This window comes from Sparus aurata, chromosome 22 (assembly GCF_900880675.1).
Source record: "Sparus aurata chromosome 22, fSpaAur1.1, whole genome shotgun sequence".
Taxonomy (NCBI): Eukaryota; Metazoa; Chordata; class Actinopteri; order Spariformes; family Sparidae; genus Sparus; species Sparus aurata.
The window spans coordinates 13,962,467-13,976,833 of NC_044208.1; the positions used below are offsets into that span (position 1 = coordinate 13,962,467).

General features: G+C 40.5%; 1 protein-coding gene across 3 annotated transcripts in view; it reads left to right on the forward strand.

Annotated features, from left to right (window-relative positions):
* Window positions 1-11,470, forward strand: part of sipa1l1 (signal-induced proliferation-associated 1 like 1) — a 90,985-nt gene extending 79,515 nt beyond the window's left edge. For all 3 annotated transcript variants that reach the window (XM_030404719.1, XM_030404721.1, XM_030404722.1), the window contains 6 exons: window positions 853-1,021; window positions 2,778-3,012; window positions 3,286-3,453; window positions 3,623-3,734; window positions 4,612-4,690; window positions 6,864-11,470. In XM_030404719.1, the coding sequence (XP_030260579.1) occupies window positions 853-1,021; window positions 2,778-3,012; window positions 3,286-3,453; window positions 3,623-3,734; window positions 4,612-4,690; window positions 6,864-7,007 (907 nt within the window). In that variant the 3' untranslated portion in view covers window positions 7,008-11,470. The remainder of the gene's footprint in view (window positions 1-852; window positions 1,022-2,777; window positions 3,013-3,285; window positions 3,454-3,622; window positions 3,735-4,611; window positions 4,691-6,863) is intronic.
* Window positions 11,471-14,367: the final 2,897 nt, after the last annotated feature.

The following is a 14,367-nucleotide window of genomic DNA, read 5'->3' on the forward strand; positions in this document are numbered from 1 at the left end:
TGGTTCCAGGTCCAACGGTGTATTTAAACTGCTTATAGTTACACACATCCTTTAAGATGTATGGTGCCATAGGCCCTCCAACACTATGTCATCTAAACATTCATTTTCTCCAGTGATTTGTTCCTGGCTGGTGCTGGTTGGGGGGGTTTTCCAGCAGTAAACCCATTGACTGAATTACTGTGACGTCACGCTAATACAGTTACTTCCTTATCAGGCAACTGGCGGTTAAATTACATTTCTGAGATATGTGAAGTTGGCAAACATTTTCCTGTTTTTTCTTGGAATTTCAGTCTTAATTGTAACATTTTGAGATATAGTTAAACAAAATGTTCCGACCTAGTTTTTGCCTGCTCATTTTATGTACTGTGTTGCTTTCCTAAGATCACTGATAAAACGGATCATTCCAGTCAGACTGACTGATAGTTATTGCTTCCTTTAAAAGATTTTTGTATCATTCAGTTTATATATTGGGGTGTCTCAGAAAAAGAGCTTTACTAGCTTTATCATGATTGTATTTATTGTAGAGCTGCTGTATAAAGACAGGAGTTGATCCCAATACTTGTCCACCCACTCTACTTCTCTATTAATGCCTTTTGGTTGTAATAATATGTGTATTACTTGATTACCCCCTTGTGGTTGAAGAAGATATTACACTAAAGGTTTAACAGCGATCATTAACTGAATGCAACATGTCAATGAAAGGCTGTATTGTGGAAGCTGAATGACCACAGATTTTTATCACCAACCAGTGTTGTTATTACATTATAGTGCATTAATAGAGCGGCAAGCGTGATTTATCTCATGATTGTGGTTCTTTAATATCTGTCTGTCTGTGTGTGGTTTTTTTTTTAGGAAGTCACCAGGAGAAGGGGGAGTGGAGGTTGCGCCAACCCCAGCAGCCAGGCCCTCCCTTCGGGACATGCACTCGCCCCAGCCTCATGCCAAATCTACTATAGAGGAAGATGTGAAGAGACACAGCACCCCAGACAGCCCTCCACCACCACGCAGACATAAGGAAAAGGTACATCTGCAGGCATGTCTGTCAATCTAGTCAGAAGAATATAGAAACCTTGCCACTGCTGCTGGCAAGGTTTTGACAGCTTTTAGATTTCAGTGAATATTTCAGTAACAGATTATGCAATACTGCTATCATCATTTAGAGCTTACTAGCTAGAGCCTGGTTGGACAAGGCTAAAACAAATAATTAGTATTCTGCTCTCGACACAAAACCCTCTGAATGTGCATCCTCAGGCAATAAATGAAAACATGTATTTGTAATTAATGCATAAAAAAATCTGGCAAATGGTAAGTCAAAAGTCTAAGTAAGTCTTAAATTGCTCTAAGCAACTTAGGCCTTGTCTGCATTTATACAGATATTTTACAGAACTGACTATTATTTAAAAGTTTTTGGACACACCTTCTGATGTGCCTATTTTTTAAATACACTAAATGCTCCATGTTTCTGTGTGGACATGTAAAATGCAGCATTTGGGCAGCGATGTTGGTTTGAGTAATGAGCATGCACCTGAAACAACAGTAACACACAAATGGTTTCTTGTCATTTGTTAGCAGTGGACAACTTTTAAGCAGGATGATGGGTACATTATGTTTTGGATAATTTTGTTTCCCCACTCATAGTGTACAACTTTAGGTTGCCATAGACATTATTGCTACCTGTCAGTTCGCCAAACTAGATATTTCCAGGCTGAACTAGATGTAGCCTGGAGAGATTTTCCCACATTTGGAAGTGCTGATGTTCCTGGTCTCTATACAGACACTAGCCCTTTTTACACAGCGTCTCCGCATTATCTCCGGAGCGGTGGTTCGCCAATTCTCCACCGATGGTGATTCACACAGAGCGAAGCATCTCCGCCGTACCGCTGTGTAATTCGCACAGAAAGCCGGCACTGCGGCTCCTAAAGAGGCGGGACGGTACACGTCATGTTGATGACGTCGGTGTTTCCCGGTGTCCCCCCTGTCAATCTAAACCCGTGGACAGTTTTTTAATCATATGGATGCTGTTATAATGTGTAGTGATTGAGATCCTGACCCACCAAACATCCTGGAAAGTGACAAAGTTACGCTTTTCGCGCTAAATTACATAATCACCATCAGTAAACAGGTCGCTGTCTGACTCACTTGCGGGGACAGAGGCTGTTTTCTGGGGGAAAGTTCCCTGAAGTCTCGGTCTGGAGGGCTGACGATCGCGGTGATTCATTTTCATCACAAACACTCGGTGAGTTAAAGTTGTTTGTCGGTGACAGACACTGGTTTTCGGGAAGAAATGTGAGGAAGAGTCGGTAGAACAGGAGGGAAGACAGACACTTCTCCACGTACAGCTGTGGTATGTGTTTTCCTCGTATAAGTTGCCAACGATAGTTACAGTTACTACGTTACTTTTGTTTGGTCCTGTAACGAAGTTTTGTGGGACATTTCTCTGTATTAAGTTGAGTGAGGGACCTGTGTAGTTATCAGACTAGTCAGACCGACACGCCCTCGCTCCGCGCCTCCAGGTTATCCGTTCATACTGGGACAGCTCACCAATAATGCAGCCCTGATACTGCCTCCAGAGGCGGATCAGCGCCGGAGCAAAATTTCCCCCCTCTCCGCATCTGAAACTTTCACACATAGGAGGGTGCGGAGAATTGGCGCAGGATCCCCGCATGCAAACGGCAGTGTGAATAGGGCTATTGATTAATATAACATGTGCATGCAGATCCTGTGTTTTAGCGATATTTACATGAACACTTCTTTATCACTTCTGCCCACTTACGCAGCACGGACAAAAATCTCCAACAGGCCAGCCTCCCAGCCACCGTCGCTCCCTCCATCGTACCCTGTCAGATGAGAGTATCTATCGTGGCCAGCGTCTTCCTTGCCTGAGCGACACAGTGGCTGAACCGGCACTCGGCGCTGATGTTCTCTTCAGCTGCTCCACCCTCCCACGCTCACCAACCACACGTGGTGTTCCCCTCCGGCGACCCTCCTATAAGCTGGGAGTCAAGCTCCACGGTAAGATCGATAGTAATGTTTTTAGGTGTTTTTATCTATTTATCTACTTTAATTTTGTAGCCATGGTTCTGTATATTGTGTCATCATTTTAGTGAACAGGGAGGTACATTCACAGTGAGTCATGTTAGTAGATTTGGCTCAAGTTCCACAAGTGTATCTCTGCCCTTTTGCTTTAAAATGCATAAAAGTTATAGTAACAGTGTTGGAGATTCATTTTACATTCACTTTTTTCTTCTAATTTTTTTTTCTCAAACTTAATTAACAAACTCGTAGGTGATCTTTCGGCATCTGACACATCATTGGTGGATTTGGTCGAGCGTCATCGTGGGCCCCTTCCTCCGGAGCTGATGCCTCTTCCATCTTCAGACAGGGACAACCTGGAGTGGACACACCTGGTGGACGTTGCTAATACCTTTGAGACTGAAAGAAACACACATTATGGTATAATCAGATTCCAATATTTGCGCATGTCTCTCCTTTTATGTGGTTTATCTTGGCTAAAATAAGTGCTTGACTTTAAGAGTGTTATGACCCCTGAAATAAAGGTAAAAATAGAATCAAATCTGCATGAAGGTTGTGTCAGTCCATTTCCATGTCTCTCTTCTTCCAGTCCAAAGAAGTTTTGTCTTTGGAGATGCAAACCACCGAAGCAGCGGTGCCTCCAGTCCCCAGCAACCACACATAGAGCTGCAGCCCGTTCCACTGTCACGGCCTTCATCGAGGTAACACCGTACGCCTGTACACTTTAATACTTTTTTTCTACACATCATACACTATTAATGTCTGACAGAGAATGTGATTCATGGCCAGAAAAGGCTCTCACACAAGAAATATGCAGGGAACACAAGTGGCCTCAGGACTTGATCTTTTTTGCAACCACAAGGGAAAAAGTAAAAGTAAGACTGATGCTTTACTTTGTAAAGAAAAATATAGTTCCCCACCTCATCTGTAAAGCTTTTCATAGTTAACTAATGCTATATAAGACTGTTAATCAATTAATGTTTGCTGAGGGTTTTTTTAACTTTAATTTTTATTATACATGCATGCTCTTTGGTCCATAAGCAATATGGGCAATTGACTCCTCCTGACTTTCATTATCTGTAAACGTTTCTTTCTTTCTGCCTTGTGTGTTGCATTTGACATCACAAACATGCCACAAACAGGCAACAGTAGAAAGCTGCATGAGGCCAGTGACAATGTTATGCTTGTTACTTTTTAATATAATTTACTATGGCATGTACAAGTCTATTTTCCATTTATGCTTCCTGACTTGCAAAACCCACATTTTATCTTTCTTTATGTGTTTTACTTACTATGCTCAACATTATGCACAAAAAACCCCACCAGACTAATTTTTTGTATGAGAAAACCTACTGAGCAATAAACCAGATTCAGATTCTGACTCTAAATCTGAAGTAAACATAAACCCATTCACAGGCACAGAGAACACATGTTGTGCAGACTGTACATATTGAGCAGTAAGACTAGGGGTAGTGCGGTCGAGGCCACACAGTATAAACTATGCTCTCTCAAGGTTCTGCACCGAGTTTTGAGGTCGAATATAACTAAATGTAATTTTCGTTTGTTTCTTTTTCACAGTGAGGGTCACATAGGGCTTGAGAGGAAGGTAACTAAGCTGGAGGCCATGGTGAAGATGCTCCAGGAGGATCTGAAGAAGGTGGGAGAGTAAACAGTAAACAGTAGGCGTCATGTGAATTTGTCAAAAAAAAATTTAATTCAAACACATCCACATAGAGAAGAGGTCTGGAACATATATTGTCTTTGAATGGGTATGCTTGTTCAAAAGATTCTCTGTCATTTGTCTAGTAGTGGCACTTCACAATCTGAATTTTAATAATCACCACAGTTTCATAAATGAGACATACTGATTTTGAACTGCCCATAGGACTAAGTCCATTCTTGTTTAGGAACTTGATCATTGTTGGCTTTCTCTACTGTTCTCTCTTGTCTTGTCCCTTCTCTTGTGTCTGTGTGTGCATCTGTCTGACTCTGACTTGAGTCACAATGCTTGTTATCCACAGATTTGATTGTCTGAGTAGATCACATCAGAAGATTTACAGGGATTTAGTCTGCGAGTTTCCTGGGCCATTAAACCAGTGCTGTAAAGGCAGTTAAATATAAATACTGCATTTAAGTTTAATGGTAATTTATGGCATCTTGGTCTGGACCCAGACTGTGTCCCACCTATTAGTGACCTCAGGGCAATGGAGAGGAATGGCAGTTTCTCAAGGGAGACATATTTTTGTTATTTTACTAACAAGGGAATGGCTTCACCCTTCATCCACCCTCAAATTGCCTACTGCAATGTGTGGGTTACATCCTAGATTCTTTGTTGTGCTGAAAGACAATTTTCTGGCTCCGGTTTTCTCTATTCAAGTGCCAGGAGGGATGAAAAATGAAAGGCTTTAGTTAATTTGCATATAGTGGATGTAAATAAAATATTTTGTCTTCAATAGAAAACACACAGTCAGCAGTGGAGAGCTGTCACTGTTGTTTTGTTTCCGCTCTGTTAACTGCTGACTCAGATTTCACTGGAGTCACTCAAACTACTATTTTTTTACTCCTTTGCGTCACTTCTAACTCATTAGAATCATTTGACTCAGATGGTTTCCATCCACTCTTACACTCCTGTCCAGTTTACATTAAAGTTACATCCCCTGTGTTCCCAGGCAAAAAGCTCAAAAATGATGTTCATCTGCTCCTAAAAGTATCTTCTATACTCAAATCAGTTTGATAAACAAAAGATGCTGGTGGAGGAATTAGCTAGCTAGTGATGTTAAGATGAGAGTACATTTTCTCAGTTTGCTTACCAAAAACATTCCTCACACCATTATGCCACTAGTTTGGGATCCATATTCCCATAACTCAGCTCCTAGGCCATGACAAATTTGGGATTTTTATTAAATTTAAGTAAATAACTGAGAGAAATAGTCTAGTAATATCAGAAGTATAGATGTAATATAAAGAGTGTGAGGAATGTAAGATGTGAGAACAAATAAATAAATCAGACAAACCAAAGGTGCTCCTCTGGTACCTTCAAAGACCCGTAGGAAAACACAGCAACTTGTCCACAACACCTGCATGTCAACAGGCAGAGTTGTAGCGATATTCACATCAAATTCTTCTTCTGAAAACATGATCAGTTTTGCTCCATTGCTCCAACAGGAGGGTTAAAGCTACTCTGCTGATGTACTGTCACTTTTAAGAGTTGTAGTGTTGAGCTGCTATTTGCAGGCCTGTTAACGAGTCTGACCTTTTAAAAAGTGAAGAGTTTTCACCCACAAAAATGCTGCGGTCTGGCTGAGATTTATTTCTTACGCAATTCCTAGTAAATTCTCTGCTGCCTGTGAAATACTGGGGAGTGTAAAGCTGTCTGCAGTTCTTATTTTTAAAGTAGCAGGAGAAAAAAATGTGACACCAGGAAAACTAATATGCCCCAACAACCCTCAAGCCAGTAGCAATCAGTTTGCAGCTGATTGACAGCTCCAAGCTAAACTCTCTACAGTCTGAGTGTTGTTGTTTCTTTTTATCTGTCTAGATACTAGTGCTCATGCACCCAGCTAGTGCTTTTGGCAGATTCAAAATGTCAACTGTTAAAATGTACCCACAAAGCCATTTAGTCCTGTTAAGTTGTGACTCACTGTCTGCAGGGCTGAGATGTTTGTGTATAAACCAAACACAGAGTTGATCATATTTATACAGAGAGTAAGGCTGTTTAGTGAATTTGATCTTATAATTATAAGACACTCATTCCATTTTTTTCCTGCCAAAGTAAAATGCTCATTAACTGGTTTAATTTATTAATTCAATCCGTCCTTTTCTCTTTACAGGAGCGTGAGGAGAAGGTAAGACTTCAGGCTCAGATCAAGAGGCTGTGGGAGGACAACCAGAGGCTGCAGGAGGAGTCCCAAACCTCGGCTGCCAAGCTCAAGAAGTTTACCGAATGGGTCTTCAACACCATCGACATGAACTGACCTGCACACTTTCAACTCGCACGCACACACACATAAGTACACACAGTCTGGACGGAGAGGCGGGGGGATCGACATGAAAGGCTTGTTGTTGAACCCTCCGAACATCTTCTATTGGCTTCAAATATCGCGACCAGTCCCCACAGACCCTCAGATGATCTTCTCAGGATGAGACTCAAGAAAATTGGGTGTCGTTTATCAGATTATGAAGGACTGACCTCTACTCTCCAACGGGACCATGAGAGATTTTCTGAATCAATCTTTCGCTCATCTTGCTGGGCCAATATCTTTTTTCGCAAAAATTGCCAACAAAGAGGAAGCTCTTTCTGAAGAGAAGCTAGTTTTGCCTCTTCCCCCGCCTTTCGTCTTTTTAAGGACAGCGTTCCGTAGATATCTGGCCTTGAATTTTGCCTTTATAATCCTCTGTTTCAAATACTTTCCTCCAATGTTGCCCAGCTTCTCTGAAAGGTGCCAAATCACAGCGACCACAGCAGGTGGTAGCAGAGACATCCACGTCTCTGAAAATGCCACACAAAATCAGATAGGTACGCACACAAACTAAGAAGGAATCTGAAGCCACCACAACACCGGACACAAGAGGGGGGTTCACATTTCCTTCGCATGTAAATGGAGAGTGAAGAAATTTAGTTTCTGCTTACAGACGTTGAAGCAAGTCGATCTGCCTCTGAACTGGAAGGAAACTTGGATTTGTACAGTTTTTTTGTTTTAGTTTTTTTCCATTTCTTCTCCTCTGTGTCACTCAGATCTGGATTACAGCATCCTGTCGCTACAGCACAAACCAACACCTGACAAAGGAGTATATTTATAAGCCATTGGCATGTGGTGCCATAAAACATGACTGATAATCCAGAGTGCTTTGGTCCATCCCAATTGTATGTGTCTTAAAAGCAATAGGAAGAAGTCAGGACGCCGGTCTCTCACCAAAAAAGGGAGAGTTTTTGCTCTGGAAAGACGTGGGAAAAGAAAGTTAAATGGAGAAGACGCCAGTCCTCCGTCTGATTCCATCCGCTGTAAAAGCATTGAACATCTTGCTTTGGGAGAGGAGAAAGGGAGGACTCCGCTTACCAGTCCACTGTTGGGAACACAGAGCCAGCTGATGATAAATGACAGACATTTTTTTGGGAAGGGAAAAGTGAAGGATTTTTCCCCCCAGGTTAATTTATTTCCTTGTATTATAATTCCAATAAATAAGTTGTTCTATTCATACAGTACAACTGACATCAGTGTTTAGTTCCTCAAGAAAAAGGTCACTAGCTATATTATTTAAATGGCTTTCTTTCTTAATTCTGGCTAAAGCCTGACTATATGCTTTTTATTCTGTATTATGTTGTATTTTGTGGTGCCCGAGCCTGCTTTCGTGTTGCTTACAGTGCCCTCTAGTGGTGACCAGTGGAAAATGTCATAATTATTAAATGTGCTGCCAGTCACTCTGTATTTTTCCTCTTCAGCAATCAGCCAGACATCGACCGGGAGAAGCCACGCAAAACATAGAACACAGGAAGGAAAATTACAAGCCAGCTCTGAGAGACAATCAAAAGGTTGATTTTATTTTGATAAAGGAAGCAGACTTTAGGTGTATGTATGTGGGTGAATACGTGTGTTAACTTTGAACATCTGTAGTTTTTCCTCAGGTTCAGTGTTTGTTGGGGATGAGAGGATCTTTTTGAGAAAGTAATCTGACAAAAAGATTAGATTTAAAAACCCACGATGGGAGGGAGCTGCAGCACCAAGTGTGTGTGTGTGTGTGTGTGTGTGTGTGTGTATTGTCATCGTATGAATGTACATCAGTCTATCCAGCCGTGCCTACACTCGTCACTTATTTTGGTCATTTACTCCCAGGCAGAGCAGGGACGTGCCTTTTGAAACAGCACCTGGGGGAACGCATGAAAGGGGAAAGGCTCTTCTTCATCCTGAGACATAGACAGACACACACACACACACACACACATTCACCTTACATACTTATGCTTATTCATACCCACAGTTGTGTTTGTGCTGGGAAATCTGCTGCTTCAGCCTTTCTCTCTTGTCTGTATGAATACTTCTACTAAACACAATCAGGCTGGCTGGCCTCCAAATGCAGGGACAAGAGTGTGTGAAGAAGTGCTTGAAGATTTGTCTGTGTGCGTGCCTTTTGCATTCAGTTTCATGCAGTATATATCTCTCAGTGCAGCTGGCCCCTCGTAAAAAAAAAAGTTTATTGGAAGAAAAATTCACCCGAATATCAACGCTAATCACGACACAAGTGGGAGCCACAAAGCAGTCATGACTACAAGAGTATCGGGATCACTTCAGGTCGTCTGTACGTGATGTAAGCCTTAATTTCCCTGTTCTATTGATGAAAAAACACTCCCAGTTTTTGAATCTCTTCAAGCAGAATTTGCATCTTAAAAATTACGCCATAAAACCCTGCAGTGTACTGCACAAAACGGCACCCGGTGTGAATGTAAAGAGAATCTAAACAAGCCTAAATAAATGTGATGTTTACTATATCAGACATTCAGCTCTGCAGTCTTGCAGTGAGATGAGTTGCCTCTTAACATAGAAGATGTACAGGTTTCGGTTCTGTTTTAAGAATCTCTCGTCAGTCTGTATGGACGGTAACAGCACACAGTGAGCAGTCAATCAGCTGAAGTGTTCTTGGTGAGATGATTTGGTTTGTTTTTTTTAGCAGTTTAAAGGAGAAGTTCACCCAAAAATTAAAATGCAGTCGTTACCTACTTACTCACCTTCATGCAGGTGGAAAGTCAGGCGAAGTGTCCTAGTTCACAGAACATTTCTGATATCAAGATATTCATGATGACTGTGATACTAAAAAGTGAGATATTGCTATCGTGTTAATACAGATACAATAATTTTGTGTGAATAATCCAGTGAGGACGGTTGGTCTTGTGCATCTTTAGTTTTTGAGTTGATCTGGTTTTCACTGGTAAGTGAGTCTAATTGTTCTTTTTGTACACTTTGTAAGGAAAATGAAAACGGTTAAAATTAATTTGATTGTTAGCTTTTTTTTCTTCTCTTCCAATTTCTCCACATGTGCCACCACTTTAAGCCTAGCAACTAAAGTGAAGTTTTTGTTTTAAAAAATAAAAGTGTAAAGAGCATATTTTCGAATTCTCAATTTAATTGAAAAGACGTTATTTTGTGCTTTTAGTTTAGCAGCTGTAGTGAAGTTTTTCACAATTTGGGTTCGAAGGCCTCCGTTGACTTGGATTAAGCAGATGAGCTTTATGGCGCCATTTTAAGTTCAGTATTCCAAGTTCCCATATATATCCATTGTCCATGAGAATGCTGTCAATGCTGCTTTGCTGTGATGCTCCAGAAATGTGTTTGAGGACTACCAAACTTTACTTGACTCTCCATCAGTATGAGAGTGAGCAGATAATGACTCAATTTTAACTTTCGGGTGAACTCATCCTTTAAAACCTTGGCCAGTTTGAAAAAAAAAAAGCAGTCTAGTATTCATCCAATAATGTGAAGTCCGCAGAATATACACAAAATATGAATCTTGGAGGCAGAAAACATTCCACGATCCAGGAAGTTTTGACTGTAAATTGTTTGTCGATGCTTAAATCATGACTAATGTTTTATTGTACATGGAAAGTGCTCTAGTTTTTTGTATTTCAAATGAAGTATGGCCAAAATGACAAGCTGTGCAGTGCAGATGTTTTTGCTCGCATCTTTAAAAGTGTGCATAGAGTTGGATGTTAGATACAGTTATCAACCTGATTCACACACACACACACACAAACACAAAGTCCAGTTACTCCGGTGTGAATGTTGAGTTGTTTTACTGTGCAGAGAGTTTCTTTCTTTCCTCGGCTTTTGTTTTCTGGTGCTTTTCAGAAGGACATTGGAAATGTTCAGATGTTCAAATGTTCCATTTTGTAATATCTTTTATTTTTAAGAACCTTTGCACAGTGTTTTATAAGATAAAAAAAAAAAAAAGATTGTGTTTACAGGTTTTCGGATAAGAAGGGGAAAGGAGATCCACTCCTGTGCAATCTTGTCTAGATGTTGCTCCGTAGTTTTCCTGCCAGTGTGGTTCCTGACAAACAGAGGAAGGTGCTCCACTTTATTCGCTTCACCCCTCTTTTCCTTAAGCGTCACTGATCAGACGAGAAGCGGGTGCATGTTGTTTGTACTGCAGGGATGTTGGTTTTCTAAGGCGAACACAGCGTGCTTGCGAGGTCAGTGATTGCAGCGGGGCAGGAAGGCTTCACAAAGCTCACACAGCTGTGTTGGAAGAACAAACTGAACAGCGAAGCGATCAGCTCTGACTGGAGATTAAGCACACCGTTTCAAATAGGACCAAGTTTTAACAGGATTAAAGATACTGTTTACATCCCGGATCCATTGTCTTTGTAAAATGTAAAGGTATGAAAAAGACATTTGCAGTGATCACAGTATTAAAGTTTCTGAAATAAATAAATGCCGTATCGACTTGTGGTGCTGTTGTTTGTGTTTCTGCTTTTCCCTTTGAATCAATTTGATCTCTTAATCTCTCTCGACACTAGCTCAAAATTTGTATATATGTTATATCTATATATGTATATAGATATTTGAGAAACTAGTTTTTGAGATAAAAAAAAATCATCAGTTATTTATTGAAAAACCCCTTGTATACAACATGGCACCTGTTAACTAACCTCTCGCAGATAACCAGAGAAGTGCAGTAAGTAGGGATGTTTTATTTAACAGATTCAAGATGGCTTCTTCTTTTTTGCAAGAAAATACTCACCATATTGATTTTGAGAAAGGCATGATGAGATTAAGATTTGTATTTTTACTAATAGGATGAACATTTGCTGGAAGTAAAGGGTATACAAGAACTAAAAACAGATTTTTTTTTAAGTCTTTTTTTTTTTTTTAAGTCCCTTTGTCTGCTTCTTAGCACAAACGTGGTCTTATTTTGTAAAAAAAAAAAGAAAAAGGTTCGCCCAAACCGTTTAAGCAGAGGGAATTTGGTACAACAAGCCAATTGTCAACTGTAAACAGAAATAAAACAAAGAAAAAATAAAATGTGACTTGTTTTTACACGGTCAGACGAGGTAAAAGTCCGGCCCCTTGGCACTTTACTTTTTCCAAATTTGGCTCTTCCAAAATAGCAGAAGTTGAATAGGCCTGAAATATACACCTATGTATAGACATGACATATAAATGTAATTTTAATGCAGTATATACATGTAAATAATGTTATATATTTAAAAATGATTCAAGGAAGAGAAAAAATTAGATGAGTCGACTGTTTTTGTTTTTGACTTGGCTGATATCCATGGTGACCATAGATCCAACAAAGTGTCATTTTCAGCTGTATTTTAGCTGCAACCTTTTCTATGATACCATCTCATTAATTTTGCAATTTAAAAGTAGTGTTTTTAATAATCATACATTAACTTTTTCACTATTTAATACTCCAGAGGGATAACAAAAAAAAAAATGTACGTATATTTTATGTATATATTTCATTTTTTGACATGATTTTTTTTGCTGTAATGACGGGGGGTTGAAAAAAATAGTTTTAATGGGTTTTAATGGTACATAACATATACAACAGTCGGTCTGTAATATACACAGTGTATTATAGCTATATCAAATGAGCTGTGGTTGAAGTTTAAAAGAAAAAGAACGAGTGCAAATTTCATCAATACAGCCAAAATGAAAGTTAAAAAACACAAGATGTATCAATACTTGCATGAGGGTTAAAAAAAACCTCAATTAAAAAATACAACGTTTTCTGCTCAGTTGTCATAATGCGCTCCTCTCTGTCCCTCTCATAATAACTCGGAGTGGAAGTGGAATTACGTCCTCCTGCAGAGCTGCTGTGTGATTGTATCTGGCAGTGAGTAGCTAGGGTGAGGAGAGGGTCGAGGTCTGAGATTTGAGATTTGGACTGTGTCCGCCTCGAGCTCCGATTGTTCCCCTTTTGTACTGATTCACCTGATTGCACTTTAACGGCTCTCGCAGCCGGAGCAGAAACCACCTCGCCTGGGGTTTCTCCTGCCCTCATCACACTGCAGCTGGTCAGCACTGCTGGGAGAGATGGCTGAGAATGATAGTCGCATAATTCAGCTTTTTCTTCTTCTTCTAGATAACATAAAATATAGATCCTCTAAACTTCACAGATGGATCGCACTGTTACTGAACGGCGGACAGAAACAAAACCTCCGTGGATGAAACGCTCCGCCTGAATCAGTCCACCACTGCTGCTTACCAAGCATTTCTAGGTTGTGAGATTAAGTGTGATTTGACATAGAAATAAGGCTGTTCAGACTGTTTAGTATTGTCGCGGCAACAGAAAATCAGTTGCTTGTCTAGTGCAGATGTGAGTTGATCAAAACACCACGTTTGACACAATATTTCTTTCCAAGAAGCTTTTTATTGCTCGCAAGCAAGAGTCACACATCAGCAGCGCATGGATGATGACTGAAGAGAGGCAGTCTCTCCCCATCCTTTGTTATAATAAAAAACAATACTCTCAGTAGTAATAGTCCAACGATTACAAACGATCTCATGCACAAAACTGTTCCAGTCATCTCCACATCCATCTCATGATACACATAAACTTCTTGTACACTTCAAACATTGTTGTGTTTCTTACGTCAACCTAAAGTCAAAACACTTATACACTGAAGAGGCTTTGCCAGCCTTCCTGCAGGATGAACTCCTTAACTTAAGATCCTAAAGGTTCATTTTCACGGCACATCATACCATATACATTACATGAATACATCCATCCATACTCTGCAACCACATAGCTATGAGAATTTCCCTCACAGTAAACATTTTAAAGCAACATTATGTAGAAATTGTCATTTTATGCGATTTGGCGCCCCGTAAATACAGACCCCAGGTCTATAATCACCAGGAATTTCACTTAAAAAGACCCAAGGTTCAAAGATTCAAGGTTATATCTATTCTGTGTGACGTAATAATTCAGTCCTGTCCAAAGGCTTTCCGATCACCAACAGACGCAGGATTGTGGACTAGATAATCTGATTGGCTTTCTGTGAGGCATCAATAACTCCCTGCACAGCTCCCCCTGGACTAAACGCTTTCACAGTTCAAGTAAAATGAGGATTTAATGGCGTTCAAGTGCTTTAGAATACCGTCGAAACTAATCTCTGTACGAAACAGTGCAGCTGATAGAAAGACACCTGTTGGTCAATTGACCTGGGTTGCTTCAGTCGGTTGTTGTTGTTGTTCAGGGCCGTTTGAGGCCAGCGCGCCAGTGACTGCAGCGCCAGCGCAGAGGAGGGGGGGATGCAATGCGGAGGAGGCCACGGATTAGTCATCTCTGGTTCAGGTGGAAAATGTGGGGGCTGAGTCACCTGGGGTTCCT